At 34.0% G+C, this 18,949-nt stretch overlaps 1 protein-coding gene across 1 annotated transcript in view; it reads right to left on the minus strand.

The window, feature by feature from the left end:
- LOC114331493 (protein kinase C) overlaps positions 1 to 18,949 on the minus strand; it is a 150,248-nt gene that overhangs the window by 14,773 nt on the left and 116,526 nt on the right. Inside the window, exons 8-10 of the mRNA XM_028281082.2 lie at positions 17,218 to 17,528; positions 4,652 to 4,900; positions 1,179 to 1,356 (exon numbers count right to left, since the gene is read on the minus strand). Coding sequence (XP_028136883.1) covers positions 1,179 to 1,356; positions 4,652 to 4,900; positions 17,218 to 17,528 — 738 coding nt within the window. The remainder of the gene's footprint in view (positions 1 to 1,178; positions 1,357 to 4,651; positions 4,901 to 17,217; positions 17,529 to 18,949) is intronic.

Genomic DNA, 18,949 nt, shown 5'->3' on the forward strand with positions numbered 1-18,949 from the left:
CGGCCATTTTTAACCCTCAAAAACTATGTGAAAAACTGAAAATTTAAATGTTGCCAAAGTAGGAATATACTCTTTAAACATCGATTGATGAAATCCCAAAGAGTTTTTTGCAATACAATATTCAAAACTCCTTTGTTTTTTAATTTCTAATCAAGCGTGCGCGACACTATTTTCCATCGACAGTATGGTGCAAATGAAAGGAATAAATTCGTTATTTCGTAAACCGGCGACTTTAAGGAAAAATCCCGAAACAGGTCGATTTTTATTTTAAGTTATGATATTGTGGCATATATGGTATACTAATGACGTCATCCATCTGGGCGTGATGACGTAATCGATGATTTTTTTAAATAAGAATAGGGGTCGTGTGCTAGCTCATTTGAAAGGTTCTTTAATTCTCTATTCAGTAATATAAACATTTACATAATTATTCTAACAGCGCAACCCGTGGGAATGAGAAGACGGGGTAGACCAAAGCTGAGGTGGATGGACGGGGTAACACAGGATGCCAAGAAGATCGGAGTCGGCAACTGGAAAATGCAAGCAAGGGACAGAACAGAATGGCGTAGAAAGCTTGAGAAGGTCGAGGCCCTCTAAGGTCTGTAGCACAAAGATGATGATGATGATGATGATATATGTCAAAAACTATCATTTTTAGAGAAAAGTCACTAAAGACCTTTTCTGTTTAGAATGATCCAAAAAACCTAAAAAACATTTTTCCATGCAAAAAAAATAATTTTAGGAAAAAAACAAAAAAAAACGTTTAAAAAATTTTTGACCACCTTTTGGTCCTGGCAGCATGCAAATTTGTTAAAAGGAGTCCTTTTTGAGTAAGATTGTGCAAAAAATCCAAATCAGAATATTTTTCCAAGCGGATGCGCAGTGGCTTTCTGGACTAACTTAAGAGGCAACCATTTTAAAGATATTTTCATTAAACCGATTTTAGGGGACACCCTTTAAAGAGGTCTAGCTCCGTTAGGAAGCATTTCTCGATAAGGCATCTTATGTCAAATCGACATAAATAAGTTCAAGAATTTGTAGTTTTCTTTCGTGACGAGCATTTTTTTACGCCCTGTATATATTTAACATTAATTTGAAGATACATACTCAGTGTTTAATAACTTCCATAAAACTGTTGTGTAATGAAAGTAATCTCAAAAAGTATTTTGTTCACATACCTTTTAATATACTGACCGCATCTTTACTTAACCATACTGGATATAGGACATCATCGTGTAATATGGATTCAAAGAGATCATCTTCATTATCAGCTTCGAATGGTGGTTGACCCGCCATCATTTCATACATGAGGACTCCTAAGGCCCACCAGTCCACACTTGCGGCATATTCCAATTCCTAGAAAATTTCCATTTAAAATACTGTTCTGAAGCTATTTCCTTCCGACATCTTATGTCACAAGGAAATAGCTTCAAGGAGGAAAGAAAATAACAACACATTACTACATTATTAATGTTTTGTATTTTGATAACGATTAATTCTGCTTAATTATTTCTAGATCTTTACAATTTAAGTCAATTTCATATACAAAACTTAATCAGAGCGATTTCGAAATTTTTATAATGCCGGGTCCGTCCAAGCCACCTTTGAGAGTTAAGGCAGAAACAAATTAGCGATTCAGACAGTGAAGTATAAAATAAAAAACAGGTAGAAGAAAGCAAAATGGAGAAGTCGATGGCTGTCATGGAGGAAATTACGAAAATACGGAAGCAAATGAACACCTTACAAGAAACAATTGATTTTGTTCTGAAGCTATTTCCTTGTGGCATTTTTATAATTAAGTATTTTCTATGGGAAATTAGCCACAATTTTACTAAAAAAATGAATAATATAATACGAAACGTTAATAAATTCATTTTTTTTAGTAAAATTGTGGCTTATTTCCCATAGAAAATACTTAAACAATTGAAAAGGAAATAGAAAACTAATACAAAAGTGACTACTACCTACCCTAGTAAAAAAAATAATATGCCTCAAATGAAGAATACAACTGAGACGCGAGGTGCAATGGACACATAAATAATGAAGAAGAAAAAAGTGAATTTTGTGCATCTACTCATTGTATTTTTCTAGCAGTACGTACATGTTTCTATGATCTACTATGCTTTTATTAAACGCTTTTATTTAGTTCAATAGTTTGCGTCAAATCTTTAGACGTTAATTTGACTGCCTTTTCTCCAATGCAAATGAATGAAAATTTGCTGACATATGCATTCGCGGGAACAATACACGAATAGTCAATAAAAAAATGTTTTTAATGTTTATTAATTGTTTAAATAAAAAAAAATGATTTTAATGGAAAATGCTTAAATTCTCTTGTTTTTTACAATGTAAAAACTTGAAACTTTTACGGATTGTATGATATGAACTATACATAATTTCACTTTTTACGTTATGCTTCATAAATAAACAATAACTTACTTACTTACTTAATCAGTAGACCCATTAGTACCTTTCGGTGTAGGGCCATTTATAATACAATTCATTAAATTACAATTCAATAAATTACAATATTTTACAATCTTCTGAATTGTCCTAGCTCTTAACGAACTTTCTCCATTCCTTCCTATTGGATGCCATCTGTGTTGCTTCCTGCCAAGTCTTACCCTTACTCTGCAGTATCTGCGAAATGTCACTGTTCCATTCTTTGATGGGCCTTCCTCTTCTATTCTTACCTATTGGTTTGGCTTCCCACACTCTTTTCACTTGTCTATCATTGTCCATCCGGGTTAGATGTCCGAACCATGCCAATTTTTTCTTCTTGATTGAGTCGAGTATCGGCTTGATTTTGAGTCTTTCTCTTATTTCTTCATTTCTGATTCTATCTGTTCTTTTTACTCCTATCGTTCTTCTGAGGTATTTCATCTCTGCTGCCTGTATTCTGCTCTGGTGTCTTTTGTTTAATATCCAATTTTCTGCTCCATATGTCACCGTAGGTCTATATATTGTTTTGTATATTGTCATCTTGGTCTTTGTTGATATTTCTTTGTTATTAAGGAATCCTCTATTTAGTGCTTGGAATAGTTTTCCTGTGTTTTCCATTCTGTTGTTAAGATCGTCCTCTATGTCTCCTTTGTTGTTGATTACTGTTCCTAAGTATTTGTATGAATTTGTCTGTATTAATTGATGCTGGTCTATCATTATTTCTATTTGATCTTCCGTCCCTTGTTTCCTTGATATTTTCATTATCTGAGTCTTCTCTTTGTTTACGTTTAAGTTGTATTTGCTTGCTTCTAGGTTCCATTTCTCTAAGTTGTATTTCAGTTTTTCTGCTGTTTCCGCAATTAGTACTATGTCGTCTGCAAATATACACATCTCAGCGTTTATTAAATAAACAATAAAGTTTCAAATTTTTTGCCGATTCCGACTACTTTTCATGTTAGTACATCATGTTTTATACATATTTTATTAAACATGACGATATACTTTAATGTTTGAAAAGTGTAAGACTAAAAAGTAAAAAATAAAAAAATATGAAAAAAATTTTTTTAAGAAACTCTTTTCTTTAGTTACGAGTGACTAAATTTAAAAATATTATAAAAAATCAACTAAAAAGCAAAAAATAAAAAATCTAACACATTCGTTAAAGAAAAGCGTGGGGCGAAAACCGTTTATTCTATGAAGAAGCGCCACGCTTTTCTTTGACGAATGTGTTAGATTTTTTCAATTTTTTTTTTATTTCTTGCTTTTTGGTTGATTTTTTTATAATATTTTTAATTTTAGTCACTCGTAACTAAAGAAAAGCGTTTCTTAAAAAAATTTTTTTCATATTTTTTCTGTATAAAAACAGAATCATTGGTCATTTTATTTTCCGTTATGGTTTTGTGTTTTATAGCTGCGTCGCAAATTGTCTAAACTTTACCGACTTTTAAGTTCTATTTTTAAGTTTTTTGGCCTCTTCTTTTGCTGGTGAATGAATTTTATCATTTGGAGATCTCCTAGCACTTAACGAGTTTTTCTTGAGTTTTCTTGATGTTCTTATTTTTCGTCGTGTTCTTCCTTTTCGATACTACTGTGAATTCATACTTTTCAATACATTTGTCTTTTGTTTTACTATATTTATTCTAAATTCTAAATATTATAGTTGGCATTTAACTTTTCTATCAACTAATTCTTTTTTTATTCATTATTCTTTAATTTAAATTTTCATTTATTTCGATTCTATTCTCATTTATTCTTTGTATACCGCCGTATTCATACCCCGTATCTACTTTTAAGTCGATGCAACCTTGTTTGAGTGTTGGCAATTCCGAGTTCTGTCATGTCAAGTTTTAATTCAAAATAATAGAAGTAGGGACATATCTTTCATCTATTCGTAGTGGACTTTTGGTGCATAAACCCATTTTATATTGTTTAATTTAATCTTGAGTTTTTTTCTCCACATATTGGACTTGTCATGTCCTCCTTTTTGGTGGAACACCCCAATTAACCACGTGGTGGTTAATTGAGGTACGACCAACGCCCAAACAAAATAAACAGCTTCAAAACGACACAAACTTTTCGAAATACATTGGAAAGTATTTTAAGCGATTTTGTCCTTTATTAAAAAATATAAATAATCAAGTTATATATTTGAAGAACAGTCCTAACACGATATAATCACCTTATATCATGTAAAACATTTAAGTCTTACCTGTAAAATTTCTGGAGCAATATAATCAGGAGTACCACAAAAAGTGGACGTGGTTTTTCCTTCTTGAATTCCTTCTTTACACATACCGAAGTCTGCCAACTTACAATGTCCTTCGGCGTCCAGTAATATGTTATCCAGTTTGAGATCCCTATATATGACGCCATGTTTGTGTAGAAATTGCAACGCTAACGTCACTTCGGCAGCGTAAAATCTCGCACGTGGTTCATCGAATTTTTTGGCACGTTGTATCTGAAACCGAAAAAAGGAAATCGTTGATTTGCATTTTATTGAAATACCATATTAACAACTACAAGCAGAGGAAATATAAAGTATATTTCACTCATTTGCGACTGTTTTGGATTATCCAATGGTGCATTCTACTGTACAGCACAAGAAGTACGAAAGTAAATTGCTCTAGTAATGAAAATATGAGTAAGTTATTTCTAACTTGAATTAAAAAAATACTTTTATAATCTTTTTTTACAGTATTAACAAGAAGTTATTTACAGTAAATTCTTTTGATATAATTCATGTGCATTACACATTTTACGCGAAAATGTTTGTTTGCTTGCAGTTTTACCTTTTTTTGATCAACATTCATGTCAGTTCCATGTTAACAAGGTTATGAAAAGATTTAGATTTTTGAAACATATTTTTATTTTATATTTACCTGCCAAATGTTTGTTACAACCAGATTAATTATTACATAGAATATAATGTAGTTTTAATCAGTGATCACTGAGAGATTAATATAAGCGTAGATGTTTACTGAATGCCTCATTCTCTGTACTTGGGTTTTTGACCATTCGAAGACACACTTGTTTTAGATATAAATCAAGTAATATTTAATTTGATCGCTTATTTCACTGCTGAAAAAAGCCAATGGAGGCTTTTCGTACATAATGTGTGAATGTGTGATACGTTGTGTATTACTGAGACAAAACGTAAGTCAGTTTGGAAAAAAGAAAAAATGTAAATAGTGAAGTAGAATTCGCATAATATAAACCAAGACCACACTCTAAGACTAAGGCCCCTTTCTCATGACAAGCGCTTAACGCGCGGTGTGATAACGCTCGATTACAACTTCATACATTTTACTTGAGACGCGCGATTCGAACGCGCAACGAACGTTCTCAAAACGCGTGATTACAACTTCATACATTTTACTTGAGACCGTGCACATGCTAACGCGCGTGTTAGCATGTGAACTGTCTCAAGTAAAATGTATGTAGTTGTAATCGCGCGTTTTGAGAACGTTCGTTGCGCGTTCGAATCGCGCGTTCTCAAAACGCGCGTTAAGCGCCTATCATATGAACGGGCTCTAAAGGTCTTCCTGAGGGTTGTAAGCTCGAAATTCGAGACATTACATATAAATGCGTAAAAAATGTTTCTGTAGAGACGGTGTTAAAAAAAATTAAAATACAGAAATACATTCGAAATTTTCAGGGCAAGTCTCTGGAGAGTTTTCAAACAGATTGGGTATAGACTCAAAATGGAAGACAATAGGAAAGACTTGTGTGAAAGATCTAATATCGTTCACAAAAGAATCGAGTGTAACCTTCCGCAACTAACATAGGTTTTCTGAACATTAAAGCTAACATCCGTCTCAGAGACCGACATAAAAAATGTTTCCATTGACACACTTTCAAGTGTAGAGTTGTGTTTACTCCTTGAAGGAGTGGAATTAAACAAGATTGATACCTATTTTTAATTTATTAAGCCTCTTAAACATTGCAAAATACCAAAGAAAATAAAAACAATTATACAAGCTTCACCTTTTACTTCCGGCAATTGGGTTGCTAAATTATCAGCACTTGTTCGCATGTTGTTTCGTTAATATAAATATTTTTTTCATCGAATATGTCACGTCCAACCGACGAATATGTCAATCGGTCTCTGAGAAAATTTTTTATATAAAATTGCCGATAATTGCATAATCACTTGACACTAAAGACTCAAACTTCAACACTAAAAACAGGCACCTGAATCAGGCAGCTACTGATGACGGCGAACGAACAATTTTGATATAATCGAAAAACTCTAAATGGTCCCTCTCACAGACCCAATGTTAGTCACGGAAGGTTAAGAAACTATAATAATTAAAAAAAATAACTCGCTCCACTTGTTATTTAGAAGAAAGGTGGAATAAAAGAGTTTTAGCAGGACGAGAGCATACAATCCATTAAAACACACCGATACTGAGGAAGATATACATAATATATGGCATGCAGGTGCAATATTTATCGGATTTATTTATTTATATTTTGTTATTTTTCAGTTTTAGTTATTTATATTTTAGTGTATTTATTGATGTAGCGGATCTTGTGATTTAGTTAAAATCAAAATCGGATGATTATCACACTAACATGAATACGGAAATGTTTGTGAGATGGTTGAAAGAAAAACTGCTTCTAAGTTTACATGAACCATCTGTTATTGTTTTGGATAATGCACCATACAATTCCAAAATTTTAAATAAAATAAGCAATCAACAAATTCCTGGACAGTACATAAAATAAAAGAATGAAATGAAAATATTTCATTTCCTCAGGATTCTTTCGTAGACAGCGTCGAAGACATTAAAAATAAAAAAAAAATAAAAAAAAACAAAACAAAAATTTGTAGATGATTATTAATAAAAAATTTAAGTATTTTTTTGTTCAGCAGTGTATACTGCGTCAGTCACTATGTGTTAACCTTGAATTGGCGCCTTTGCGCAATATGGATTCGCTTAAGGGGGTATTAGTACGCTATGGTCAAAATAGGTGGCCAATTTTTAAACTAACGTTTAACAGTTCTTTGAATAGATGGCAGCACGTACATATATTTTATTATTAAATTTAGTTCTCTGAACGACACCGCATTGATGCCATGTATTGCAACTTAGGCTCGGCACATCTCGATCTTAATCGTACTTTGTATTTACAGACGACAGTTGTTAATCCTTTCTTTACCTGCCTAGGGTAAATTCTCATTAATAGATACTAAACGTTCATTCATTTGGATATAGTTTATTATTTAATATTGTATTATACGGCAATTCGTAATTCTTTACCTGCTCAAAAGGATTTATTTCAAACTAAAGAAATTTGCAATTATTTGAAATACAAGTAAGTGCCTATCTAAATGACCAAAAAAGAATTATGCTAATTCTCAGAATGAAGATCGAGTATAAAATTAGTATTTTTAATAAATGTAAAATACGTAAGTCAATTGAAAAACAGAGTCACTACAATAACTTTTTTCATATTGAATGTTTTTTCAACAGGGAAAGTTTTTTCCTCGGAAAATTTCACATTTTCATTTCATTTCTAATTTCAACATGCGAGGCAGAATAATAATTAGCCTAATGAACCACTTACTTAAAACATTTTTAAAAGTAATATACTGCAGAATACTTATATAAAAAATGCGAAGAACAAGTATCACGGACAAAGATTTGATTCCGCAATGCCTTGCCCTTAGGCACCCGAGAGGCTCTATTGACTGTCTAAGTGCTATATATTTGTTTTATCGACTACAAAAAGGCATTTGATAGAGTACAACATGATAAGCTGCACATACTCATAAATTATCTTGGAGGAAACTGGATTAGATGATAGATCTAAACAACATTAGATATGCCGACGACGCAGTAGTTTTTGCAGATAGCCTAGATGATTTGCAAAGAATAATGTCGCGCATATAAGACATAAGTAGTGAACATGGAATTTCAATACGAAAAAAAAAGAAAGTAATGGTAGTCATTAAGAGCGAAATATATTACATACACGGCTTTTGGTTAACCAACAACCAATTGACAGAGTGGACAGCTACACATACCTTGGTACCTACATAAACAGTCAATGAGACCACTCTAGTGAAATAAAACAACGCATAGGAAAAGCGAGATCAGCGTTCCTAATGATGAAGTCTCGTTTCAGAAGTCACATTTACCACTTGTTAACAAAATTTCGGTGCTACTTCGGTATGCGGTCTACGGCAGAGTTTCTAGTTTGGTATGCGGTCTACCGTCTGACATGCGATCTACGGCAGTTTAGCTGATTCGGCATGCGGTCTACGTACAAAAACAAATTAGAGAAACTATTACAAACTTTTTATTTATTATTTATATTTATACTTTACTTGTCATACTTGTGCTTTACTTCACACTTCACGTGTTATTCTGTCTAAATCCCGAACCGAGGATTAGCGGCGTGTAATTTGGGTTGCCTATATAAACTTGAATCAACGAAATGGGCCTTGAGTGTTAATTTAAAACGCTGAAAAGACCGTTTAGTGATAATAAAAAGGGTGGGTTGTGATTGCGCGCAGCGGTCAAATACCTCCTGCCCTGCGGTTCTCTCACTACCCGTAAGTTGGGTTTGGACCGAAGGGTTAGGTCTTCCTCCTTTCAGGCAAAAACCGATATTTACTGCGGTTGCATGATATTTAATATTAAAATAGTATTGGATGTGGTAGAATGTAGACTCTTTGTATAATTACCAATTGAACAGTGAAGCTGTTAGTAATAATAAAATAGTAATGTTTGTAATAGTTTCTCTAATTTGTTTTTGTACGTAGACCGCATGCCGAATCAGCTAAATTGCCGTAGACCACATATTAGCCGGTAGACCGCATACCGAAGTGGCACCAAAATTTCTATTATCAGATCCTATGTATTTTCTAGATTATTATACTGAGTAGAAGCCTGGACTCTTTCCGAAACTTCTTTAAGAAAACTCAAGGCATTCAAGATGTGGTATTACAGTCGCATTTTAAGAATTTCGTGGATGGGTCGTGTGACTAATGTTGAGGTCTTACGTAGAATGGGCAAGGAATGCGAGATTATTAACACACATTATTATCAAAGAGCGCAAAGTAGAATATCTTGGCCATGTTATGAGGAATGAATAGAGATTGCCGCTACTCATTCTTCAGGGCAAGGTATTGGGAAGAGAGGACCAGGGAGAAGAAGAATATATCTGAGAAACTGGTTCAATACCTACATCGACAAACAGACTATTCCGAATAGCAGCATGCAAAGTTAGGATAGCCATGCTGATCGCCAACATTCGGAACGAATAAGCACCGTGAGAAGAAGAATATCTCATTTTAAATTCTTCTTCTTCTTCTTCATGTGCCTCGTCCGTTGCGGACATTGGCACGTTAATCCAAACCATTGGCGTAAGTTTTGAAGCCATGAGTGTCTTCTTCTTCTGGGTCCACGTTTGCTCTCTATTTTACTCTGTATTGTCAGTGGCAGTATACGATATTTATCATGTCTCATAATATGATCGAGGTATTCAGGTTTCCGTTTCTATTGTGAAACAGATTTCTCATTTTTGTTTTCTCCTCAGCGCAATACCTCTACGTTGGTAGTGTGAGTCGTCCAGGACATTTTGAGGATAAGTCGGTACACCCACATTTCGAATACCTCTAGCCTTTTCGATAATGTTTCCGTTATTGTCCAGGTCTCTGCTCCATACAACAAGACTGGAAATACATAGCATTTTAGCAGCCGTATTTTTAGTGGGACAGATATGTCGCAATGATTGAATATATTTCTCATGTTAAATGTAGCTCTGGCCTTTTCAATTCTACATCGTATTTCGGTTATTTGATCCCATTTCTAGTTGACGACTGTTCCAAGGTATACATATACTTCTACGTGTTGAATTGGTTTTTTATTTTCAATTGTCTGGCAGGTTTTTGAGTTTTGCTCACCAGTGTCCATTTTTGTTTTATTTATGTTGATGGTTAAAATCTCTTTTTTCACTCGCTCTTTGTAGGTACCCGGGTATGACAGGCCTGTCGATACTGCTAGCAACCACAACTGTATCGTCTGCATATCGGTTTATCTAATTATTACTCCAGTAAATTTCAATATTTTTTTTCACTTACGGAAATATTTGACATAAATTAATCAATGATTATACAATATTGTTTTGTCTACAATTTTTTTATTAGGATAATGCCTCAACAAATACTAATGGCCATTGGCATGTGTAATGTGTGTAAAAATGTCGACGTCATCGTCTTTACAAAGAGACGCTAATTGTATCCGAACAATGCATTATTTGCGGCCCTATAAAAATTAAATTTGCCAGAAAGTGAATAAAACTGAAATTGTTTTTAGATCCGCCCCACATAACATACTAGAGCTTACTTATGTTATTTATGTATTATGTCAAAACTAGTATAATCCCCCAGTAAACACTTTGAGTCATTTTGAACCTCGTTTAACTTTCAACCATTCGTATAACGTCAGGGATTCAAGCATAAAAAATGTATATTTGTATTGTTAAGACACTGTGACGTTATACAATCATGATTGAAAGTGAAAGTCAAACAAGGTCCAAAATGCGTACTGGGAGGGGGTGGGGCCACTTTTCTAAACAAAACCGCGTGATTCATCGTATTTCCGTGGTTACAAAACTCGTTTTCAATTGTTTGTAGATTTTCTTAAAATCCGGCAAACGCGCATCTGTCTCCATTTAATACATCACTGCTGCCATCTACTAAATGACACGTGAACTCATCTTCTCATCTATTAAGTGACAGCGGAACTAATTTATCACTAGAAAAATGCCAACTTATTGCTGTAATTTCAACAAAATCCCCAGATTGCAGCTTTTAACTAAAATTTTTACTTTTAGGTACAGTTAATTTAAAAATTATGGCAGTATGGACAATGAAATTTTGTTTAAAATAAAGCTTTTTGCATAGTTAATCGTTTCTGGTAGTTATTTTCCACCCAAGTTCAAAAATTATTATGCAAAACGAATTTTTATAGCAAGTTACTAAGTAAGTTATGACATGGACTCCTTTATATACAGTTATAAAAAATATACTGCTTTCTTTGGAAATTTTAACTAGATACTATTAAAATAGAAAGTCTACAGTTCACGTACATACCCCTAAGTTGAAGATTGGTTTTGAAATAGTGACGGTAACTGTACCTAAAAACTATATAAATTTTAACATTGTGTCATACCACCTTAATAACTGAGGAAAAAATTAAATAATACTTGTTGACACGATACAACCAATAAAATGTTGAAAAATTAACATAGCTGCTGACAAATCGGCGATGGACAAATAAATTTTTGCCAGATCTAATTTTAAATTTTTATGGCGCTATTAACATATTTACGTAAATTATTTAGAAATATAAAATAATGCATAAATTAGTTTTTTATTTGTGTTTGCATTTTCCAAATATTTAGTATTTTTGGTTTTATCGGATGTCTTTATAATCTTCGAGGCCGATCCTGTCACATCATTAAATTAAAACAGTAGGTGTACACTAGAGGAGATTAGGAGATAGAAAAAAAAACGAAAAAAATTTCTCTCATGAGGTACCAGATTAGAAATCTAAAAGAACAGAATACTACCAACAGTCACGTACGGAAGCGATACTTTGAGCACAAACAAAAAAAAAACAAATTAATAAATAACTGGGAATACAAAATCCATCCATGGCCCTTAACTACATTTATGTAGATGCTCTGTTCGGAAAGAAAAATATAAACAATGTGTTCTGGAAAAGACCAGATGGGAAAAGAGTTGTAGGACGGTCTAGTAAAAAATGGAAAGAAAGTAGTCAGAAAAGATCTGGAGAGAATAGGGGTAAGACAATGGAAAATAGTGGTACATGAGCGAAAATAGTAGCACGTGGCCAAAAAGAGTGGAAGGCAATAGTAAACGAGGTAAAGACTCACGAAGAGTTGTAACGCCATTAGTCGCCGTCGCCATTGATGATGATAATGTACCATCACAGATGTCATGAGCTGAGTATCGTAGTTTTTCTGTGAATTATTTTGGTTTTTGACCAGGAGCTAGACTCATATTGCAGTAACGCATCGGAAGGCAGTATTACATTTAAGATCATTTGGTGGGTGTTATGAAGATGTTTTACAGGTGTTCTCTGAACTTTTTTAGTAAGTGTATCTAACGCTTGTTTAATATATTATGTAAGATTTGTGTTTCTTATTATAAACTAGTGATTTTGCCCATCGCCATGGGACGGGAATACAATCAATTGCCTTCTAATAGTCACTGCACTCAATTTTTTGTGACATCCTCCTATTTTATCGTATCTCCTTCCAATTTTTACTGACACCCTCCATTTTACTTGATTCTTCAATTTTTTCTGGCACCCTCCAATTTTATCCGATACCCTCCATTTTTTTCTGACTTTTATTTTTTTTATATATATCATAACTCGAGAAAGGCTGTATTGATTTGTCTACTTTTGATTTTGAAATATTTGTAGAAGTCTAAGGAAAAAGATCTTTACAATATCCCATCAGATATCAAATTTTATTAGTTGTATAGGAAGTGTGTAAAAAATGTGCTCCTTGCTCAAGAATATTTTTGACAATATCGAAAATTAATACATATACAGAAAATATGTTTTTAATTAAAATAATTTTAAAACATTGTTTACTTACAATTATAAAAACTATTTTTTAACTTTTTCTCTGTGATAAAGTTGAAAATTCAAGTTTTTTACATTAATGCAATACATTTTAATAACTATAAAGTTAATGAAACAATTCTAAATATGTACCATATTTAGATCAAACAAAGTGCCAAGAGCATGGATTTCACGGGAAACGTAAAAAAGTAAATAGACCCAAAGTTAGCAGCAGTTTTAGTGACGTAAATCTAAAGGAGTATTCGCAAAATTAAATTCCGACAGAGGGAGCGCAAAATTTCAAAGATGGACGATAACTCTAGGAAAACAATTCATTTTGTCATTTGATCTCACAGTTCTACAACGTTAAATTAAAATCATTTACAGGAGTGTTTTGCCAAAGTAACCACTAAGTTTTGCCACAGACAAGACATCTTATAAGTTAAAGACGACTCAAAATATGTTTCATCTGTATGCATTCATTAAAATTTGATGCTAACTACCGATTTGTTTTTACCTTTTTTTCACAAAAAAATCTGGCCCCCCGATAATCACACAGCGTTTTAAAAAATATTAATCTATCTTAGAATTTCTAATTTTGTTTTTAATTTAATTAATAGGTACACTACAATTTATTTTACACCAACAGATAACAATTTTTAATCAAATAAAAACTGGAAACGTGGAAACTAAGTAGGTGAATTTATTTTATAATAATTGTGTTCTCGAAATTACGAGGTGGTCGGAATATTTTGCATAACAATGTACATTCTATGTACAGAATATAATATACTATATTTTATTTATTTATTTAATTTTGCAGTCGCTTAAACATTAAACTACGTTTAATACAAACGTTAAATTAACAAAATGTGTGATTTGGCATTGGTTAATTTAGGTCATTACGTAGAGTATAATAGGAATGAATACTGAGGAACACTGCAATAGTTTTTTTAAGTCGAAATTATTGTTAATTACAACATAAACTGACCGCAAATATGTACACAAATTAATGGCAAAGTCAATGTTTTCCTAGAGTTGATGCTTTTCAAATTCGCCACCAGGCGTCGCCCACTTTGCGGTTCCTCGCCAATAATAGTTACGTTCGCGGGCCAGGCCCGGCCCCAGGGGTGGGCGAACTGGGCGGTCGCCCAGGGCGGCACATTCAGGGGAGGCAAATTTTAGAGGACAGCCAATTTTTGAAATTCAAGAAATAATAACTTATGTTTTTAATATTATAAAAAATCAATATTATGAGCAAGAGCGGCAAAAATGCAACTGTAAAAACGAGAATTAAGTAAGTGAAACGATATCAATTGCAAGGTTCATTCGACTGAAAATCGACAACACCGCTTTCTTCTTCATCTCATAAGAATAGTAGGATTAGAACTAAACTAAATTCACTGAAATTAACTTAAAATTAACTTTACTGAAAATGGATATAATAATTAGAAACATATGGCTGAAGCTTTGTGCAGCCACGCTAAGTCTCCAGCTCATCTACAGTCATAACGACAGTGGGTAGAACTAGCAATTAGACTAGAATCGGGCAAAATCATAGATGAAGAAACACAAAAAGTTGTAAATTCAGAAACTGGTCATCGAAAAAATGCAATACAACGACTTATATCAATAATACAGTTCTTAGGACAACAGTGTCTTTCATTGAGGGGCAATTTTAATAAACATTTTCATCAAAACAATGGTAATTTTTTAGGCTTTTTGAGCTCTTTAAAAATTTTGATTCTGTGTTACAAGAGCACATTAGGAGAATAACTAATGGGAGTAACAAGCAGCATCACTACTTGGGAAAACATATTCAAAACGAAATTATTCAGCTCCTCTATGATCAAATCAAAAATAAAATTTTAAACTTTTTGAAATCAGCAAAGTATGTATTATAGCATAATTTTAGATTGTATATCTGACATTGCTGGGGTGGAACAGATGACTATTGTTGTACGTTTTGTCGATTTAGGTTCTTGTTTCAACATAGTGTTAAAATTGAAGAACATTTTCTTGGATTTGTGCCTGTAGTGGAAACCACTGGCTAGGGAGTTACAGAGTCCCAGAATGAACTGGGAATACCTTTGGAAGATATGAGAGGACACGGGTATGATAATGGGGCAAACATGGAAGAGAAGAACTTGGGAGTTCAAAACAGAATTTTGAAAATGAATCGTAGAGCATTTTTTGTCCCATGTTCTAGCCATTCACTTAACTTAGTCGTGAACGATGCTGCTAATGCCTCACAGTTTGCAGTTTCTTTCTTTTCCTTAGTGACAAAAATTTACAACTTTTTCTCAGCATCTTTCATCGTTGGACTATGCTGAAAAATCATATTTCTAGCCTAACATTGAAACCTTTGTCCGAAACTAGATGGGAAAGTAAAATAATTGATGCAATTACTCCCAATAGATACCAAATTGAAGAAATTTACGATGCTCTTGTAGAAATCACTGTGAATAAAAACAACGATAAAATGGTTGCTCATGTCATAAGTCAAGCTGTTTGGCAAATCAAATCCGTGATTTTACTTTTCTTTGCTGTGTGGTAATATGGCATGACATTTTACTTAACATCAACGTATTCGCGTATGCAGAGTATTGATATGGGAGCGTATCAAGCTATCAGTTTATTAGAAAAATCGGAAATCCATTTTAAGTCTCTCAGAAGTGATTTAAAATTCCAGGGCTATTTGACAGAGGCAAAAGAGCCCATCAAAGTTAGAAATTGAGAACCCGAAAAGGAGGCACAGTAATACCCAGAAAGAGGAAAGTGAAAAGACAATTTGGCCATGAGGCTGAAGATGAAAGTATGGACCTAGATCCAGAGACACGATATAAAGTTGACTTCTATTTAAAAATTATAGACACAACCGTTAATGCATTAAGTTGGGGGCGGCGGTCGCCGATCTTGCCCAGGGCGGCAAAATCCCTAGGGCCGGGCCTAATCGCGAAGGCACGCCAGGTTTCCCCAACACGACTCTACCTTATCGGCAGAGTCTACGAGAAGTGTACGGTAAATTGAAGCTGTAATTACAAAGAAACAAATATAAATATATGTCTTTGTACTCACTTTATCATGCTTAACGAATTACGGGATCTGGATTTCAATACATATTTTTTTTATAATTCTCGTATCAAAGTTACGCGTGAAGTTAGTCGTATTGATGACAGTTGGGGAAACATGGGCGACCCCGTTCGCGGGTAATTACCCTAGACAAATTGTCGCCGAAAATTTCTAACCTCATTTAATATAAATAGTACCGTTAATAGATAAATATATAAGGTATATTTACTTTTAATTAATATTAATAACTAATTATTAAATTATACTAGGTAAACATACCTTGGATATTTAACTATTAACGATATCATTTATATTATTTTAAAGTGCGAGTGCGCATGCGATTTGCTGACAATTTGTCGCCGACTAGTCGCCTACAGGTACCCGCGAAGGCACTTAATGCGTTCGCGGGTACCTATCGGCGACTAGTCGGTGATAAATCCTAACCTCATCTAATATAAATAGTACCGTTAATAGATAAAAATATACAAGGTATATTTACCTAGTATAATTTAATAATTAGTTATTAATATTAATTAAAAGTTTACAAGTAAATATACCTTGTATACTTATCTATTAACGGTACTATTTATATTAGGTGAGGTTAGGAATTGTCACCGACTAGTCGCCGACAGGTACCCGCGAACGCACTTAATATAACTGTGTGTATATGATAATTCAATTCAGTCAGATTTAGAAAATCGAAAATTTCGTGTAGGTATATAATATAGTGTCGCGTGTAGGGGAGTGTGGATGTGCGCCACTGGCGAGAACTGCCGTTCTCTGGTAATAACATTTTTGTTTTCAGTATTTTCTTTACAATATCATAACATTTTTTCACCTTTTGAACCTTCCTTGGACTTCTACAAATGTTTTAAAATCGAAATTAGCTAATTCGATTCAATCATTTTGGAGCTGGTATAAAAATATTTAACAAAATAAAATGACGTTTATTAAACGCCATTCAATGTCTACATATCGAAACCGTACCGGACGGACTGCGAGACTTGTCGCATTAGGATTTTATAAGATTAGATATTATATAATTTGGCATTTCTGTTTTTTTTTTTAATAAATTAATATTAAACTAACTCACCTGAAACATCAAATCTCCTCCGTTGACGTATTCCATGACGAAGAATAATCTGTCCTTGGTCTGGAAACACGAATGTAGAGCAGTCAGGAAAGGATGATTTGCGGCCAGAGCTAATATTCGTTTTTCCGTCATGGTACAATCGACGTCGTCGTCTTGAATGATGACGTCTTTCTTCAATACTTTTACGGCGTACACTTCTTCTGTGTTCTTCTTCTCTGCTAACATGACTTTGCCAAAACTTCCTTTCCCGAGAACTTTCATAAAGTGGAAATCGTTTAGACCAATTGTTTTTTTACCAGCTCCTCCATCCTCTGCGAACAAGATTGTATTGAATTAAAAAAGTTGCTTGAATTCAAAGAATTATCCTCGGCAGAGGTCTAGCAGGCTGGACGAAATATAAGGGGCTATTATACGGAGATTAGAATGGAGGATAACCAACCAGGGATAGGTGAGTTGAATGTATCCCGAACGTATTCCGAAATTTTCCGAACTCCGTCGATTTTGCGAGTTGAGCGAAATCGACGAATTCCGATCCCCTCCAACGGCTATGCGAGTTGAGCGTAACCATCATTACATATTTTACCATCTGACGCGCTGAGCAAGATACTTCCTCTCTTTATACATTACATATTTATTTCACGTTGAGAAATAATGTGATTGCTAGTTCCCTCGATCGTCCGTTATTATTCATATAATATCAAATATCGTCACACCACTCAGAGATTTACAAAAGTCCTTTATGTATATTGTAATTATATTTAAATAAGCAAATAAATAAGTAATTACCGATAATTATCTTTTTTTTTTTTATAAATGTTTTAATAATAAATGTCTTAATAAAAAACGAATCTTGTCTTTCACTGATTTTGTTACCCGAGATTATCACAGTAGAGCAGCGATACTCAAAGTGTGTTCCGCGGAACCCTAGGGTTCCGCGACACCCCTGTAGGGGTTCCGCGAGAATTTAGAAAAAAATTCAAAACACCTCTCTCTGTTCGACTTTTCTGACGCGGTATAGCACGATTCACGAGGCATGGTCGAACCACAGGTCGAACTTAGTTGCCACCTGTTGCCTCATACAATTTTACTAGCCTGTCAACGCCGATACGTGACTTAGTGTGACCAAAGAATGCCGCAACCAACTTGATTGGTTGGGGTATTCTTTGGTGACTTAGTCCTTAGTCAGTACTGTCAGTAGTCAGTCGACAATTAGGGTTCGGAGCGATGAGTACCTATCTGCTAGAAAAAAGTGTTTATTTTTCCACTGCTGTATTCTGATTGTATCAGTTTTGTACTTTTGTTGTTTGTGATCGTACGTTATTTTGTGGTTATTAATAAAGAAGAATGGAACGTTTTCCTAAAGGCGGTAAACGCGATGTAACAACATCTTCTACCGAAGCCGAATGTTCGAAAGCAGTACGCGCGGTGTATACAGCAATTACCGGTCAAGACGATTATGCAACGACGTCAAGTTCCACGGTTTCAAAGGCGAAAAATAGGAAGTATGATGACACTGTTTCGGATTTGTTGATTCCAACGGCTCACCTATCTGCATTTTATGTAGTAAACTGTTTCCTAATAGTTCCAATGTTTTTTGAGGAAAATAATCTCAGTTGGAACGATTGCATTGACATTTGTACATATGGGGCCAAGGCGATGACAGGTAAAACAGCAGGATTAGTGTCACGAATAAAAAATAAAGCTCCTAATTATAGCTCCAGCCATTATATCC

The sequence above is a fragment of the Diabrotica virgifera genome, chromosome 2, assembly GCF_917563875.1.
Source record: "Diabrotica virgifera virgifera chromosome 2, PGI_DIABVI_V3a".
NCBI lineage: Eukaryota > Metazoa > Arthropoda > Insecta > Coleoptera > Chrysomelidae > Diabrotica > Diabrotica virgifera.